General features: G+C 40.8%; 1 protein-coding gene across 1 annotated transcript; it reads left to right on the forward strand.

The window, feature by feature from the left end:
- The first annotated feature begins 17399 nt into the window (after nucleotides 1–17399).
- APOF (apolipoprotein F) lies at nucleotides 17400–19299 on the forward strand. Its single transcript, XM_082421853.1, is given in 3 exon segments — nucleotides 17400–17482; nucleotides 17712–18539; nucleotides 18542–19299. Coding segments are annotated over 2 exon segments (945 nt in total). The 5' UTR covers nucleotides 17400–17482; nucleotides 17712–17728; the 3' UTR covers nucleotides 18676–19299.
- Nucleotides 19300–19606: the final 307 nt, after the last annotated feature.

The raw sequence follows: 19606 nt of genomic DNA on the forward strand, positions 1-19606 counted from the left end.
TTTTCTCTTGCTTTCCCTACACAAGACACAGAAAAACATTCACACCTCAAGATCCTTTGTCTAGGATAAATCTTTAGGGTAAAAAGAGTATGCATCAGAACAGGTACATGAAAAGATGCTCAATGTTGTTAATCAGAGAAGTGCAAATCAAAACCACAATGAGATATCACCTGATACCTGTCAGAGTGGCTGTCATCAAAAAGAACACATATAACAAATGTTAGTGAGGATATGGACAAAAGGGAACCCTTGTACACTGTTGGTAGGAACATAAATTGGTGTAGCCACTGTGGAAAACAGTATGGAGGTTCTTCAAAAAAAAACTAAAGATAAAACTACCATATGACCAAGCAATTCCACTCCTGGGTATATATCTGAAAAACATGAAAACAGTAATTCACAAAGATACATGCACAACAGTGTTCATAGCAGCATTATTTACCATAGCCAAGATATGGAAGCAGCCTAAGTGTCCATCAACACATCATCAATGGATAAAGAAGATGTAGTATATATGTAATGGAATATTACTTAGCCATAAAGAGGAATGAAATTTTGCCATTTGCAATAACATGGATGGACTTGGAGGGTATTATGCTTAGTGAAATAAGTCAAACAGAGAAAGACAAAAACTATATGATATCACATATATGTGGAATCTGAAAAGTACAATTAACTAGTGAATATAACAAAAAAGAAACAGACTCAGATATAGAGAACAAACTAGTGGTTTCCAGTTGGGAGATGGAAGGGGAGGGGGGCAATACAGGGGCAGGTTAAGAGGTACAAGCTACTATGTATAAAATAAGTAAGCTACAAGGATGTATTGTACAGCACAGAGAATATAGTCAATATTTTATAGTAGCTATAAATGGAGTATAACCTTTAAAAATTGTGAATCACTATGTTGTATATCTTATACTGTACATCAAGTATACCTCAGTTTTGTTTACTAATTTTTATTGGAGCATAATTGCTTTACAATGTTAGTTTCTGCTGTACAGCAAAGTGAATCAGCTATACGTATACATATATCCCCTCTTTTTTGGATTTCCTTCCCATTTAGGTCACCGCAGAGCATTGAGTAGAGATCCCTGTGCTATACAGTAGGTTCTCAGTTATCTGTTTTATACATAGTATCAATAGCGTATATATGTCAATCCCAGTCTCCCAGTTCATCCCACATCCCCTTACCCCCTTGGTATTCATGTTTGTTCTCTACGTCTGTGTCTCTATTTCTGCTTTGCAAATAAATTCATCTGTATAATTTTTCTAGATTCCACATATAAGCAATATTATACATTATTTGTTTTTCTCTTTCTGACTCACTTCACTCTGTATGACAGTCTCTAGGTCTATCCACGTCTCTGCAAATGGCACAATTTCGTTCCTTTTTATAGCTGAGTATATACCTCATTTGTTTATTTATTTGTTTATTTATTTAGCTAGCTGTGCCGGGTCTTAGTTGTGGCACACGGGATCTTTGTTGCCACGTGCAGGCTCTTTAGCTGCAGCATGCGGGATCTAGTTCCCTAAGCAGGGATCGAACCTGGGCTCCCTGCATTGGGAGCACGGAGTCTTAACCACTGGCCCACCAGGGAAGTCCCATACCTCAATTGTTTAAAAAAGTATGCCTCAGGGGCTTCCCTGGTGGCGCAGTGGTTGAGAATCTGCCTGCCAATGCAGGGGACACGGGTTCGAGCCCTGGTCTGGGAAAATCCCACATGCCGCGGAGCAACTGGGCCCGTGAGCCACAACTACTGAGCCTGCACGTCTGGAGCCTGTGCTCCGCAACAAGAGAGGCCGCGATAGTGAGAGGCCCGCGCACCGCGATGAAGAGTGGCCCCCGCTTGCCGCAACTAGACGAAGCCCTCGCACAGAAACGAAGACCCAACACAGCCATAAATAAAAATAAATAAAATTAAAAAAAAAAGAAAATGCTCCCTATTTCACTTACAAAATTAATTTAAAAAAAAAAAGTATGCCTCAGGAAGAAGCAGGAGACACATTTGTCAGCATGGGGCATAGGGGAAGACAAAGTCTGGGCAAGAAAGAGGTGGGTAAACATTGCAAATGTCATGTCCTTCCCTATTGTTGGAAACCATTAACTTTCTGGCCCTCTTGTGTTTCCAGCTGTGGTAGAGTGAAGGTGAGGTTCAAAAAATAGTCATTCAGATTAGGGAGAGCCCTAGGTCAGGGATGCATTTGGACTGTCTTGTTTCTCTGATTTGTCTTTTTTTCCTCCCATAGCCTCTGAAGGTAGAGGTGAAGCTATGTCCAGGGTAATTGGAGTTTTCAAGGGCTAAGACACATTTTACCAGTTTGAGTAAAGTATAGAAACTTTGCGTTCCCTTAGGTCTCTTTACCTTCCCCACTTATACTGTAATTATCTTAAATATTTCTCTATGCTGAGAACCACATAAGGCAATGTTATAATTTTTACTTAAATCACTTAACATGATTTAGAAAACTCATGAGAATAAGATGGTATATTATTACTTATCCATATCTTTCACTCTGTTGCTCTTCATGACATTTCAAGCTTTTTTTTTTTTAATAATTTTCTTTCTGTTTAAAGAAATTCCCTTAGCCATTCTTTTAGAGTAGGTCTGCTGGTGACTAATTCTCTTAGTTTTCCTTAATCTGAGAACATCTTGATTTTACCTTAATTTCTGAAGGATGTTTTTGCTGTGTTCCCTCATAGAGGGAACTTTTCACACCACCAAGCTGTTGATTCTGCCAGTCTCCTAGCCCATCCTCCAAGAATCGGCTCGAATGTGCTTTCTTTTGTGAAGCAGTCTGTGTCACTCTTTGAACCCCAAATCAAAAGCAATCACTTTTACAGCTGGAATTTGTACATTCCCCTGATAAAGCACCAGTCTTACAGGGTTTCATCTTGTTCTTTTTCCCACTAGACTGTGAACTCCTTGAAAGCCAGGATCAGGTCGTATTCACCTTTGGATCCCACAGGTACATTCATTAATATATCCAATTAACACAACAGTGTATTTGGTGCCTCCTACGTAGCAGTCACCGTGTTGGGCACTGGGTGTCAATTGGACTTGATTACCCAAAGACTAGGTATACAGAGGTGAATAAAGTGATGATAATAAGGGTCCCAGCGCTTACTGATCTTCACCAGTGCAGTATTAAGCACAGAGTAGTTGTTAATACTAACAATCTGGTAATCTAGAGGCTAGTCCTTTTACTCTGCTGCCACTTTCTACTTCTTTGACCCCATGGGAAAACTTCCTGTGGGGTCCAGACATGCTGAAACCCGAGAAAGTTAGATGCTTCTTTGAGTCATTCAGAGAAGGAGGAAAGCTTCAGCCAGTGCTGGAACCTGAAGTCTCTGGAGGGCAAGGCCTGAGGAGGAGGACTGAGCACAAGCCCTGAGGGCCCTCCTGTTAGCCAGGAAAAGGAGAGCAGGTCTGGGGTCCCAAGGGGATAATAGCAGGAATGCTATTAATTACTTATGTACCAGCCTTGCTGGTCTAGGGGGCTGATGAAGTTACTTCGATGCCTCCTATCTCAGTGGGAAACCAGGCTGATGGGGACTGGCAACTAAAAACAACACCCAGGATTTTTAGGGCAGTGAAAAGTATTCTGTATGATACTGTAAATGTTGATATATGACATTATACATTTGGTAAAACCCATAGAACTGTGCAATGCAAAGAGCTGAACACTAATGTAAACTGTAGACCTAGGTAATAATAATAATAATACGTAAAATTTAAATAATATAACAATCAAGTGTAACTAAAGTACCATACCAGTGGAAGATGTTAAAAATAGGGGAAACTGAGGGGTTGGGAGAGAGGGAATATTTGGGAACTCTGTACTTTCTGCTCAATTTTTCTATAAACCTAAAACTACTCTAAAAAATAAACTTTTTTTTTTTTGGACTCTGCTTCTTGAGCCATTTTATTTTATTTATTTATTTATTTATTTTGGCTGTGCTGTGTGGCTTGTGGGATCTTAGTTCCCCGACCAGAGATCAAACCCGTGCCCCGTGCAGTGGAAGCATGGAGTCCTAACCACTGGACTGCCAGAGAATTCCCAAAAATAAACTATTAATTAAAACAAAAAGCCCATCATCCAAGAAGTGACAGCTAATAATAATAATACGTTAGGGCAGAAGTGTGCTACTCATTTGATCCCAGTGCTAAAAGACATGTGACCAGAGTCAGCTTTGCCCCCTCTCTTAATAGGTCCTAGCCCCTATTTTTTCTCCCAATTTCTCTGTATTTCAGTTGAAAGATACTGTGGATATATTATGTACTAGACATGAAGGATATTGTAATCTTTCCCCGTTCAACTACCTTTTACTTTCTAATTCCCCAACTGGATGCTATAGCTTGCTTGTGTTAATTTTTAAACTGAAAAGAGAAATTAAACATTGCTTCTGTATCAGAATCACTGTTATTTGATCTCTCTTAACTGCGAGTCTCTGTGGCATTTTTTTTGGCGGAGGGGGGGGGGCGCTGCGCAAAATGGGATCTTAGTTCCCTGACCAGGGATCAAACCCAGGCCCACAGCATTGAAAGCGCCAAGTCTTAACCACGGGACCACCAGGAAATTCCCTCCATGGCTTCTTTTGTGAGCTGGAGATGAAATGTGGCAGGGACATGTAGGAAGTGCCAACGTATTTTGAGGCTGAGTGTGTAACAAGGGGACAAGGTTTGAGCAGTCAATACAAACGGGCAAATAATTATAGAGGTCATATCCCTTGCTGATCACTGGGGAAAGCAACCATCTTTCCTCCTCATGGGACAGAGAACTGGGCAGAGTGGGTCTAGATCTACCAGAGCAGTTTCACTTCTCCCTGACTGGATTGTGTAGTAATTTGGGGCCCCATACCTGCATGGAATGGGGCCCATGTAAAGCAGAGGAAGTCTCTGGTGATCTGGATAGGGAGACCAAGAAGAGCAACTGAGTCCCATTCCCTGGCCCCAGACTTAAAAGGAAGAGAGGCTGGGAGTTGATGGGTGAGATGTCCTCTAACTGAGCTCTGGGTTCCTTCAGGCCACAGCCCAAAGGAAACAGTTTGTGTGTTGTCTTCCACTCTAGTATAGTCAGATCCAGCTAGACATCACCAAGACCCACCATGACCTGCTCCTTTAGTGCCTCCTGCTGTACCCTGTGGTTGTCACTTCGTGTGGTGCCCAGAAAAAGACCCTGGTGCTTTTTTCCTCATCTCAGGGGATCCAGCCATCCACAGCAGGCTCTTGGTTCTGCCAGACTCTGCTCCCAAAGTCCCTGGCTGGCCTCACCCACTTTGTACTCTACCAAGGATGTCCCTGGAGCAGACTGATCATGAGACTGATTGCTAGATCCTGCAGCTTCATCTTTATAGCCTGGAGGATGTGAAAGCCATGCAGGTTTTCTTCAATCAAATACAAGGTGCCACATGGACAGCTGCACAGGGAGGGGCCTCCCAGGGAGTGCCCTGCCGCAGCTATTAGGCAGGGTTCAGCCTGATCCAGGGAAAGAAAATGTGCCTTCTCTATTCTAGAATGTTAATATGAGCAAGAGCAGCATATGTACAACGTGGTCCAGCTGTTGCCAGGAGTGGGAATCTACCACAAAGTCAGGCATAGCTTTGTACTCTGCTGCTCAGAACTACAATAGACCCAAGGAGTGAGGCTGAGATGAGGCCATAGACCTAGGGTCCAGCCTTCGGATGATCATGGCCAGGTTATCAGGGGACCCAGGGGCTATTGGTGAGCTCTGTGCTTAAATCTGCAGCGAAATCTGGGGTTCAGCAGCTGAACCAGTATTACCATGAAAAAGAGGCAAATACCCCTCTGTCAGAGACTAAGGAAGAGGGCTTGGAAGGCACCACAGATGTGAATCACCCAGGGGTGACAAACAACAACCATGGCCTCGGAAGACAAGACACCTGAAGAAGTAAACTCAGCTCCTACTCATTTTGGGCCTTATTCAAGGGCCATGACTTAGATAATTTTCCTAGGAATCTTATGCTTTATATAAATAAAGAGATTATTCATAAAAGGAATTAAACTGAATTTAAAATTATCACCAACTCCCTTATCCTAAACTTCAGATATGGAATAGAATATTCAACTATGATTATGTCAGTCTGTCATTATTCATGGTAGTGAAGAGAATCCTCTTCCCTCAAAAACAAAACAAAACAAAACAGGTTTTTCCCTTCATCATAAAATCATATGACTCCTTAAATCATATACATGCTTGCTTTATTCTGTTAGGCTCTGGGTACTGCAATGAGATTTCCCAAAGATCAGATGGCCCCAGGAGCAAGAATGCTGCCCAGGCCAGCAGGTCTTTCATAGATGTGCTAATCCACGTATTGAAAATCAGAGGTGACAAATCTTACCAGTCCTTGTTGAAATTCCAGGTGGTTGGAAACAGGATTATCCCTCTGATTAAGGTAGGGAAGAGGGACCTGGGGGTGTATTAAAATAGAGTCAATTACAATCTTAGGGGTTTTATGACTTCTTCCACAATTTCCAGACTACTGCAATCCAACAGAAATTTGAGAGATGATGAAAATGTTCTATATCTGTGCTGTCCAATATGGTGGACACGAGCCCCATGTGTCTACTGGGTGCTTGAAATATGGGTGGTACAACTGAGAAACTGAATTTTCTTTCCAAGTTTTAAATTATTATTCATAGTTTTTATTGTTGGTATTACGTGGTAATGTCTCTAGGTGTTATGGACTGAATTGTGTCCCCCCCAGAATTCATCAATTGAAGCCCTAACCCACAATGTGACTATATGTGGGGAGAGGGCCTTTAAGGAGGTGGTTAAGGTTAAATGGTATCATAAGAGTAAGATTCTAGGGACTTCCCTGGTGGCGCAGTGGTTAAGAATCCACCTGCCAATACAGGGGACAAGGGTTCAAGCCCTGGTCCGGGAAGATCCCACATGCTGCAGAGCAACTAAGCCCGTGAGCCACAACTACTGAGCCCGCGTGCCTAGAGCCCACGCTCCGCAACAAGAGAAGTCACTGCAATGAGAAGCCCGCACACCAAAACGAAGAGTAGCCCTCCCCTCACTGCAGCTAGAGAAAGCCCGCACACAGCAACGAAGACCCAAAGCAGCCAAAAATAAATAAATAAATAATAATATTTAAACAACAACAAGAAAAAAAGAGTGGGATTCTAATCCAACGGGACTGGTGTCATAAGAAGTGGAAAAGACACCAGAAATGCATAAACACAGAGGAAAGGCTATGTGTGGGAACAGCAAGACGGCAGCCATCTGCAAGCCAAGGAGAGATGTCTCAGGACTAACCAAACCTGCCAACACCTTGACCTTGGACTTCTAGCCTCCAGACCATGAGAAATAAATTCCTTTTGTTTAAATCACCCAGTCTGTGGTATTTTGTTATGGCGGCCCTGGCACACTAATACATTAAGTATGGGGTTTTTTTCACTTATTTTCTGGTATCCTGTGAGTCTACTCAATCTGAAAAATTTTTCTTCCTCATTCTTTTCTTAGTTTTTTTTTTTTTTTTTTTTGGCTGCTCTGCGCAGCTTGTGAGATCTTAGTTTCCCAACCAGGAATCAAACCCAGGCCCATGGCAGTGAAAGCACTGAGTCCTAACCACTGGACCGCCAGGGAAGTCCCAGTTTAGCTTTTTTAAAATTGTGGTAAAAAACACATAGCATAAAATATACCATCTTAACCATTTCTAAGTGTACAGTCAAATAGTGTTAACTACCTTCACGTTGTTGTGCAACCCATCTCCAGAACTTTCTCATGTTGAAAAACTGAAAATCTACCCATTAAACAACTCCCCATTTCCCCCTCCCCTCAGCCCCCAGCAACCATCCTTCTACTTTCTGTTTCTATAGCTTTGACTACTCTAGATCTCTTCCGGCTCATTGCAATTTGTCATCTCTGACTGAGATTCCTGCAGTAGCCGTCCTGCTAGTCCTCGTCACTCTAATCTCCCCTCCTCCTAAGTCCATATTCCACATTGCCTCTTGAGTTATCTTTCTAAAACATAGGTTTGATTCGATCACTCCCCTGTCCAGACCACCTGATGGTTCCCCACTACTTTCAAGACAGAGTCCAGAGCCTCTGAGTGTGTCTGGTCTTTGTCCAACCTTGGCAGCCTTAGGTCCATGCCACCCATATACCTACTTTACATTGAAGTCATCTTCATCTTGGACTACTTTCCATACTCCAAAAGCAGGCTTTTTCTCTCAATGGTTGGTCATGCCCATCCCTCTACTAGAAGGCTCCGACCACACACACACATACCTCACCTGTCCTCCGGATAAACCTCTGCCTTCAAGACTCAGCTCAATTGTCACTCCTTTTGAAAAGTTGTCCCTGTTACCCTTTGAATCTATGGAGAAACTTTGGCAGTTGGGCTCTCTTCTTTCCACTGCTATAGCACAAATCCTCTGGTGTTACAGCACATTTCCTACTTCTCCCCCTAAATTGTGAGCTCCTAGAGGGTAAGGATCCTGCCTTACTCACTTTTAGATCTTTAGGATCCATTCAGTAATTTATGCAATTAACAAATATATTTGGGGCAGTTGGAGAAGTGGCTAGAAACCCCTCCCGCCCTACCCTTACCCCACACTGCCACCTGTGCTTCCTAACCTTTAATGGTACAATGGTACAATAGCTGTGGTCAAATTTGAGCGTACATCAGAATCACCTGTAGAGCTTGTTAAAACAGTTCTGGAGAATTCCCTGGTGGTCCAATGGTTAGGACTTGGTGCTTTCACTGCCAAGGGCCTGGGTTCGATCCCTGGTCAGGGAACTAAGATCCCAAAAGCCCGCGTGGCGTGGAAAAAACAAAACAAAACAAAAAACCCACACAGATTTCTGAGCTTATTCTGAGTATCTGATTTAGCAGGTCTGGGATGGGGCCTAAGAATTTACATTTCTAAGTTCCCAGGTGATGCTGAGGCTGGTGGTCTTGGGACCACACTTTGAGATCCACTACCTTATAGCCATCAGGTATTGGTCTCATGTTTCCCTCCTCCTCATAATGATTTCATCTCTCCTGCCCGACTCCGTGGCCTCTCTGCAGCCTCATTCTCACTCCCCAGCCTTTTGTTCAGTGGGAGTGATGGTTTAACCCAAAATCTTTTTTTTTCCTTTTTAAAAAATTTATTTATTTATTTATTTGGCAGTGCCATGAGGCTTGCAGGATCTTAGTTCCCCAAGCAGGGATTGAACCCGTGCCCTCGGCAGTGAAAGCCCAGAGTCCTAACCACTGGACCACCAGGGAATTCCCTAACCCACAATCTGACAGTCTGATTTCTTCCTTTTTAATCTTGTATGAGTAAAGTATTTTTTACTTTTGTTTGCAATGAACATAATGTAAAAAAGTAAAGAAAAATTACCTATAGGCCCACCTCAGAGGGCTAGTTTATTAATATTTGGGTGTCCAACTATCCTTATAGAATTTTTCTATAACTGTAATACGCACATACATTTTTTTAAAAATATTTATTTATTTATTTATTTATATTTTTGGCTGTGTCGGGTCTTCGTTGTGGCATGCAGGATCTGTTGTGTTGTGGTGCTCAGGCTTCTCTCTAGTTGTGGCGTGCGGGTTTCCTCTCTCTAGTTGAGGCTTGCAGGCTCAGTAATTGTGGTTCGAGGGCCTAGTTGCCCCGCGGCATGTGGGATCTTAGTTCCCTGACCAGGGATTGAACCCGCGTCCCCTGCATTGGAAGGTGGATTCTTTACCACTGGACCACCAGGGAAGTCCCTGCACATATATTTTTAAGCAAAAATTGGACTTTACTCTTCATACTAACTTGAAGCCTGTGACATTTATTTTATGACTGGAAGTTTGTACCTCTTAATCCCCTTAACCTAGTTTACCCATCCCCCCATCCTGGATTCATTCTTAATTTCCGGAAATAATTTCCCAGAAGTGGAATTTGTGGGTCAAAGGATATACACATTTTTGCTGTTGGTTGATCCATTAATATCTTCTCTTTTTTTTAATATCTTCTTTAAAATGAAAGAATTGGTTTTATTTTCTGGTAGTAAATGTAATATATTCATATTGCAAAAAAATCTGGACAACTTAAAAGAAAAAAATCCCCCAGATTTGATCACTCAGAGATCACTTCTGTTAACAATTTTTTGCCTGAGGTATAAGTTACCTATAATAAAACAGGCAGATTTTAAGCGAACAGTTCAGTGTGCTTTGACACACAAAAAAACAGGAACTCACAGAGATAGATAGATACATAAATAGATACATAGATACATCACCAGGCCAATCAAGATACAGAACATGTCCTACACTTTAGAAAGTTCCCAGTCAATCTCACTCCCCTGCCCTCCTCTTCTCCTATGACTCCCTCCCCACATGCAAACACTGGTCTGATTTCTATCTGTGTAGTTGTGTTGCCTCTCTGTAACTTCACAGAGTTTGGCTTCTTCTGCTCAGCATGTCTATGCTTTATCAATGTTCTCATGGGTATCAGTAGTTTATAGCTTTCTAATGCTAAGTAATATATCAGTTTGTGAATATACGACAGTTTTCTTAAAATTCATGCACCTGTTAGTGGATATTTGGGTAGTTTCCAATTTGGGGCTATTATGGATAAATATGCTATGAACATTTTTGTCTTTTATGGGACATGTGTTATCATTTCTCTTTGGTAAATATTTAGAAGAAAAATTGCTAAGCAATAGGATGGGTATATATTTAACCATATATACATATATATGTGTATGTGTGTATATATATATACACATATAACTGCCAGTTTTCCAAAGTGATTGTACCAATGTATGAAAGTTCTACTTGATTCTCATCAACACTTGATATTATCTGTCTTTCTAATTTTAGCCATCCTAGTGGGTATCTCCTGGTGGTATTAATTTACATTCCTTTGATGACATGATATTGTACATCTTTCGATATGCTTATTGGCCACTGTTTTCTTTTGTGAAGTATCTGTTCAAGTCTTTTGTCCATTTATAAAATGGAATTGTTTGCTTATTTAATATTGTGTGTCTATATGCATATTGCATGTATCATACCACTGATGTAAATTATAGTGACATACAGTCCTCCCTCCGTATCTGAGGGGGACTGGCTCCAGACCCTCCCTCCATACCAAATCTGTGGATGCTCAAGTCCCTTATATAAAATAGTACAGTCATAGTACAGTCGACCTTCCATACAAGTTCTGCATCCATGGATACTGAGGCTGACTGTTTATCACTGACATAAATTTCACACATGTATCATACGTGATAGATATTCTTTGTCAGATATGTATTTGCAAGTATTTTCCCCAGACCATGCCTTGTCTCTTCATTTTCTTAACAGTAGATGTTTTAATTTTGAAGTCCAATTTATTGATCTTTATTTTTATGATTAGTGCTTTTTTATTGTGGTAAAACATACATAACATAAAATTTACCATTTTAACCAATTCTAAGTGTATGTTTAGTGACATTAAGTACATTCACACGGTTGTTAATATCCATTCACTTTGTTACCATATCAATCTCCAGAACTTTTTCATCATCTTCCCAAACTGAAATTCTGTACTCATTAACACTAACTCCCTATTCCTCCCTGTCCTCAGCCCTGAATAACCATTATTCTACTTTCTGTCTCTGAATTTGACTATTCTAAGTACTTCATGTAAGTGGAATGGTATAATATTTGTCCTTCTGTGTCTGGCTGATTTCATTTACTATAATGTCCTTAAGGTTCATTCATGTTATAGTATGTGTTCAGATTTCCTTCCTTTTTAAGGCTGAATAATGTTCCATTGTACGTGTATACCACATTTTGTTCACCCATTTGTGAGGGACATTTAGGTTGTGTGAAATGGTCTTTCATTGTGGTTTTGATTAGCATTTCCCTAATGATTAATAATATTGAGCATCTTTTCATGTGCTAATTGGCCATTTGTACGTCTTCTTTGGAAAAATGTCTATTCAAGTCCCTTGCCCTTTTCTTTTGGGTGTGGGGGGACTGTGCCGCGAGGCTTGTGGGATCTTAGTTCCCCGACCAGGGATCCAGCCCAGGCCGTACTGTGGTTAGCAATCACAGTGAGAGTGCCAAGTCCTAACCACTGGACCGCCAGGTAATTCCCCTTTGCCCATTTTGAAATTGAATTGTTTGTTATTAAGTTGTAGGAATTCTTTATATAGTCTGGATATTAACCCCCATCAGCTATATGATATGCAAAGATTTTCTCCCATTCTGTGGGTTATTTTTTCACTCTGTTGTTAGTGTCCTTTGATGCACAAAAGTTTTAAAAGTTAATTAATTTAAAGTTTTTAATGAAGTCCAATTTATTTTTTCTTTTGTTGCCTGTGCTTTTAGTGTCATATCCAATAAATCACTGCCAAATGCAATGTCATGAGGTTTTTTTCCTATGTTTTCTTCTAAGAAACTGTTTTAGCTCTTATGTTCAGGTTTTTGATCCATTTTGAGTTAATTTTTGTATATGGTGTGAAGGGTCAAACTTCATTTTTTGCATGTGGATATCCAATTGTCCCAGTACCATATGTCTCACTGAATGGTTCCAATACACTTGTAAAAAATCATTTGACTACATATGCAAAGATTTACTTCTGGGTTCTCTATCCTTTTCTGTTAGTCTATATGTCTATCTTTATGCCGATACCACACTGTTTTCTGTGTGTGCTTTTTTGCAAATTTTGTTCTCAGTTTATTTTTTAAATTGAAACTATGTTTATTTTTCTCGTTGATTTTTATAAGTTCCCAATATGTTAAACAATGTTAAGCAAAGTCTCTCATCCACTTATCTGTTAGGGCTAAACTAGAATTATTTTCAGGAAATGCTTTCATTTGCTGAAGCATATTCTCTCGGGAGGCCAGGCTTCTTGAGTTGTGTGTCCTAGTTTGTATCTTCATTTTTTAAAAAAATAAATTTATTTATTTATTTATTTTTGGCTGTGTTTGGGTCTTCGTTGCTGCGCACGGGCTTTCTCTAGTTGCAGTGAGCAGGGGCTACTCTTCATTGCGGTGCGCGGGTTTCTCATTGCGGTGGCTTCTCTGGCTGCGGAGCACGGGCTCTAGGTGCACAGGCTCAGTAGTTGTGGCGCACGGGCTTAGTTGCTCCACGGCATGTAGGATCTTCTCGGACCAGGGCTCAAACCCGTGTCCCCTGCATTGGCAGGCGGATTCTTAACCACTGTGCCACCAGGGAAGTCCCAGTATCTTCATTTTTAAGAAAAGGAATTATTCTCTCACTGCAGCTCAGCTGCTTACAAAAGCATGCAAGTTTGGCTTTGACTGGCCTTGCAGAATGACTCCTGTGAGGTACTTGTCATTATGTGTAGTACCACACTGTTTTGATTACTGTAGCTTTTTTTTTTTTCAGGAACCACTTCAGTCTTATTTTATTGACTTCTTTTTGATCATCAAAGTTGTTTTCATCTTTGTAGTGATGCAGCGTTGTAATATATTTTCAAATCAGGAAGCAAGTCCTCCAAGTTTGTTTTCTTTTTCAAGATTGCTTCAGCTATTCAATGTCCCTTGAAATTTCATGTGAATTTTAGGATGGTTTTTCTGTTTTTGCAAAAAACATTACTGGAATTTTGGAAGAGATTGCATCAGATTTGTTAGTCTCTTTGGGTAGTATTGACATTTTAACAATGTTAAGTCTTCCAATCTATGGGTGTGATGTCTTTCCATTTATTTATGCCTTCTTTAATTTCTTTCAGCAATGTTTTGTAGTTTTCAACGTATAAGTCTTTTGCCACCTTGGTTAAGTTTATTCCTAAGTATTTTATGCTTTTTGATGCTGTTATAAAAAAATTGTTTTCTTTCTTTATTTCTTTTTTCATATTTTTCACTGTTAGTGTATAGACATGCAGCTAATTTGGGGTGTTGATTTTTTATCCTGCAACTTTGCTTAATTTGCTTATTAATTCTAGCAGGTGTGTGTGTTATTTAGGGTTTTCTACTTATATGATCACGTCTTCTGCAAACAGAGATAATTTTGCTTTTTCCTTTCCAATTTGGATGTCTTTTTTTCTTTTTCTTGCCTAATTGCTCAACACTATGTTGAATAAAAGTGTTGAAAGCAAACATCTTTGTCTTGTTCCTGATCTGAAAGGAAAAGCTTTCAGTCTTTTACCATTGAATATGATGTTAGCTGTGGGTTTTTCATTTATGACCTTTCTTATTAAGATAGTTTCTTCCTATTTCTATTTTATTGATGTAAAATGCTTTTCTACATCAATTGAGATGATCACGTGATTTTTCTCTTTCATTCTGTTAATGTGGTGAATTACACTGATTGATTTTCATATATTGAACCACTCTTACATTCTAGAAATAAATCCCACTTTGTCATGGTGTAAAATCCTTTTAATATGCTACCAAATTCAATTTGCTAGTATTTTGCATTAATATTCTCATGAGATATAGGTCTGTAGTTTTCTTTCCTTGTAGGGTCTTTGTCTAGCTTTGATATCAGGGTAATGCTGGTCTCGTAGAATTAGTTAGGCATGTTCCCTCCTCTTTGATATTTTAGAAGAGTCTGAGAAGGATTGGTATTAATTCTTCTTCAAATGTTTGGTAGGAAAAAAAAGAATGTAAAAAATAAAAACAAAACTAAAAAAACTCACAAATGTTTGGTAGAATTCACCAATAAGACCATTTTGTCCAGGGCTTTTCTTTATTGGGAAATTTTTGATTACCGACTCAATCTCCTTACTAATTATAGGTCTGTTCAGATTTTCTATTACTTCATGATTCAGTCTTGGTAGGTTGTATGTTTCTAAGAATTTGTCTATTTCATCTAGATTATCCAATTTATTGTCATACACCTATTCATAGTACTCTCAAATTCCTTTTTGTTTCTGTAAAACAAATAGTAATATCCCCACTTTCATTTATTCTTTTTATTGAGATGTAATTGACATATTATATTAGTTTCCTTGGTGGGAATGTAAACTGGTGCAGCCACTGTAAAAAACAGTATGGAAGTTCCTCAAAAATTAGGATTTTCTACATAAACAATCATGTTGTTTCTAAATAAATACCGTTCTAATTTCCTTTCTATTTTTTTATGTGATTAATTTTTTATTATTTCCTCATTATACTACTTAGGACTTCCAGTACAATGTTGAAAAAGTGATGAGTAGATATTCTTGCTTTTTGATAGATCTTAGGAAAAAAGTGTTAAATATTTTACCCTTTGTTATATTACTCCACAGAAACGATATAGTCCTAGGTAGGGTTCCCTAGGGATTTAGCAACCAGTAACTTCAGGTAGTGTTGGACCGCTTTGCACCTAGTTCTTGCTTCCTACAATTTTGGTAGTGCATCCTTACAGAACTACCCCTCTTCTTTCTTCTGTCTGCTGTTAGTTGTCAGGGGCCGCTGCTGGGAACTGAGGGAAGTGAAATAGAGGGAAGGACTCTGGGCCCCTCCCTCTGGCCTGTTCGTTTTGGTTGTCTGTCAGAAATGAGTGACAGCAACTACTGAGCCCATGCGTCACAACTACTGAAGCCCGCACACCTAGATCCCGTGCTCCTCAACAAGAGAAGCCACCGCAATGAGAAGCCTTCGTATCGCAACGAAGAGTGGCCCCCGCTCACCGCAACTAAAAGAAAGCCCGCGTGCAGCGACGAGGACCCAACGCAGCCAAAAATAAATAAATTAATTAACTAATTTTTTTTAAAAAAGAAATGAGTGACAGCACCAAGGAAACTTTTTACCATAACAATATGTAGGAACCTGTACCAGTTTCAGAAGGCATCAGATACCTTCTTCTCCTAATTTTTGGACGGTAGTTACCGCTAAACCCTAGATGAAACCCAATTTTTGGAGTTTTGGTTAGATTTGGAAAGAGTTACCACCCAGCTGATGAACACATTTTATTTGTGTTTTGCATTGGAATTAGAAAAGTGAGAAGTAGAAGTTGTACTGATTTCATTTAACTTACCAATATTTTCAGTTTCCCCAGACTTTCACCCAATGTATACTTTTAATAAGAACTTATTAAACGTTTTGGGGGTCTCTTGCCAGAGGTCATCAGCCTTTTTGCCTTACCTATTCTCCCTTTCAGAAGATACAGGGGAACTTCTCATCTCATGTATACGTCCAGGGTAAAACCTTAGGACAATAGGGATATGGGGCAGGACTAGTAGGGTCAAAAAGGGAAAAGGCCTATTTGTCAGTATAGGACAAAGGTGAAGAGGACAAAGTCTGGGCTGGAGAGAGATGAATAAATATTTGCAAATGCTATGTCCTTCACTGTTTTGGACACTATCAGCATTCTGGCGTCCTCGTGATTCTGGCTGGGGTAAAGGAGAAAGTGGGATACAACAAAAAAATCAAAACAGTCATTCCAGCCATGAAGAAACCAAAGCAAAGGAGATGTTTGGCCTTTCTTGTTCCTCTGGTTTGTTTCTAGGAAGTATATGATTTCAATCCTCCAAATGAATTTCCAGGCACCATTGAAGCGGACTTGCCCTAATGAAGTGTTAAAAACTAAACAGATAGGTTGCTTACACTTCTCTACGCCCATTTTGTTTGTTTGTTTGTTTTTCTATTCTCCTTTTTTAAAAAATGATAATTTTATCTTTGGAATGCATGCAAAGAAACTTCATCATATTCTTTCTATTCTCCAGTCCCTCATAGTTCCCTCCACATGTTGAAAAGGGTGCTATTGAAAACATTAGCTAGATAGAAAGACAGAGAAATAGATACATAGATAGACAGATTGATTTTTTTTATTGATAATTACATTTATAATTCAAGGAAACTTCAAATGTTCAGAACATTTACAATCTGATGAAGGCTTAAAGACACTTATTGTTAACTAATAAAAATGGCTAAGTAATGATATCACAAATCTGTGATCCATTATTATATCCATTAGAATGACTGGATTAGTAAAAGAAACAAGTGGAAGTTGGGTAGATTATACTGGAGCTCAATCTCTCTCAGCATAGAGAACAGCTGATGGATAAACAATTGCTATCCACAATGGATGAGTCCAGCAGATTCTTACGGGCTGCATAACGTTATTTCTATCTTTGGAAAGGGAAGTTAAAAATAAGGCCAAAACTACAGAATAGAAACATGTAGAAGCATTTTAACTTTTTTCTCATTCATCTGTCTTGTACTAAATCTCTAGTGAGACACTGAAGCTTGCTAATTTAATTTTTAAACTGAAAAGAGAATCATAGACATCTAACCTCTTCTGATTCTGGGTCTCACAGCTTCTATCATGAGCTAGAGTGTGAAAGTGGCAGGGACCGGTAGGAAATGCCAAAGAACAGAGTTTTTAGGTATTGAGGTCGAGTGTGTGACAAGGGGACAAGGTTTGAGAAGCCAGTACAAATGGACAAATATTTGCAGAGGTTACATCTCTTACTGATAATAGGGGAAAGCCAATATCTACTTTCTTCACCCGACAGAGGAGTAGGCAGAAGAGGATCGAGGAGCTACCAAATCTATCAAAGCAGTCTTACTTCTTAATCACCAGACTTTGTGGTAATTTGGGGCTCCCTATTAAATGGGTGGAAATCAGGCAGAGGAAGACCTGAAGCTGGAGAAGGCCAAGAGGGAACAACTGGGTTGCATTTCTTGTTTCTCAGTGCTTTAGCTAAAAAGAACAGAAGTTTGGAGGTGATAGATGAGGTTCGCCCTGAGTCCTGGGCTCCTTTTGGGCCACAGTCCTTAGGGAAACGGTTTGTATGTTTCTGGTTTCTCCCGTCTCCAGTGCACTCTGCTCCAGACATGCGTGGTCTCAGACTCATCATGGTACCAGTTGAGCTACTTCTTTGCTGCTTCCTGCTGCACACTGTGGATGCCATTTCATATGGAAACCAGACAAACGTCTTGGTGCATCTTCGCTCATCCTTGGGATCCTGGCTGCCTTCCTCAGCCCCCTTGTCTTGCCGGACCCTGCTCCCCAAATCCCTGCCTGGCTTCACCCACATGGCCCTTCTCCCCAAGTTCCTGGTAGGCCTGCCCCTGATGATTGCCTTGGAGAAAGCTGGCTGTCAAGCTGATGTACGGGTCCTGCAGCTTCAGCTCTACCGCCAGGGGGGTGTAAAGGCTACACAGATCCTCATCAGACATCTTCAAGAGCTCGAGAAAAGCAGAAGCACAGGGACGGGAGTGTCAGTGGATGCCCTGGCCTCTGCTCTGCAGCTGTTGGCCAGGGAGCACCCAGGCCCAGAGAGGGCCCGACGATCCCTCTCCATCAAGGACTGCGAGCAGGAGCAGGAGCAGAGTGTGCACAATGTAGTCCAGCTGCTGCCAGGAGTGGGAACCTTCTACAACCTGGGCACAGCATTGTATTATGCTGTTCAGAACTGCTCGGACAAGGCCAAGGAACGAGGCCGAGACGGGGTCATAGATCTGGGTTATGACCTTCTGATGGCCATGGCTGGAGCGTCAGGGGGGCCCGCAGGACTAATGATCAGTACTGCACTTAAACCTATAGTGAAGGCTGGGGTTCAGCAGGTGATCCAGTATTATAATGAGAGAGAGGTGAACAGCCCTCCACCAGAGACCAGCAAGGAGGTCTTGGGGGTCACCTCAAATTGGGTCACCTGGAAGAAACAATTACCATGGCCCCTTTGGTATCAGAAGTAGTAAATTCAGCTCCTTACTGGCAGTGGACCTTACTCTATGACTATGGCTTAGATCCTAGGGATGGGAATAGTACTGAGATATAAAAGAAGGTGGTAGGGAACTCCTTGGCTGTCCAGTGGTTAGGACTCCACTCTTTCACTGCTAAAGGGGCCGGGTTCAATCCCTGGTCGGGGAACTAAGATCCCCGTAAGCTGCGCAGCAATCAATCAATCAATCAATTATAAAAGAAGGTGGTGGGACTTCCCTGGCGGTCCAGTGGAAGAATCCACGCTTCCACTGCAGGGGGTGCGGGTTTGATCCCTGGTGGGGAAACTAAGATCCTGCATGCCAGAGCAGTCCAGCCAAAAAAAAAAAAAAAAAGATGGTAAACATGACTAGATCTAATATTCTGACAAGTAGTATATGTATGTTCAAAATCCAAATCTCTGATTTTTTTTTTTGATTTTTTTTTATCAAGGAGGAAGGCAGTACTGTAAAATGTAGAAATTTTAAAGTTTGTGGTTTGGAATCAGAGGATTTGGCTTTGAATCCAGGCTCCACTTGTTAGAGCTTCAGCGACCATTGACTAGTACCTTCTTTCTCCAAACTCAGTTTTTTAAATTTCTAAAGAATAGTGATTTGCATCTCAATGGGTTTCGTGGAAATTAAAAACGGTACGCTGTCCTAATGCTTAGCACGGTACCAACAATAAATACGCTTTTGTTGTTTTTGTTGTTGTTATTACTTAAGCCCTCCCCTTCCTGTCCCAATATGTCGGAATTCCGCCTCGCTTGTTAGCTTAGCGCCTCCAAGGTCCTGAGCCAGTCTCGGTTCCGCTGCGTAGGTGCGGGTTCTCGGAAATCAGCTGTTTCAGTCCCGAGCTATTCTGTTCATTGGACTCCTTCCTCCGCAGACACGGGGCAGGGCTTACTTGAGCTTTCCTACCAATCGCTGCAGCTAGAGGTGTGGTTTCGGCTCCTCTTGTCCCGCCTCGCGGAGAAGGAGGAGTTGTGGTGGCGCCAATAGAACTCACAG

Source organism: Balaenoptera physalus, assembly GCF_965194825.1.
Source record: "Balaenoptera physalus genome assembly, chromosome: 13".
NCBI classification, from domain to species: domain Eukaryota; kingdom Metazoa; phylum Chordata; class Mammalia; order Artiodactyla; family Balaenopteridae; genus Balaenoptera; species Balaenoptera physalus.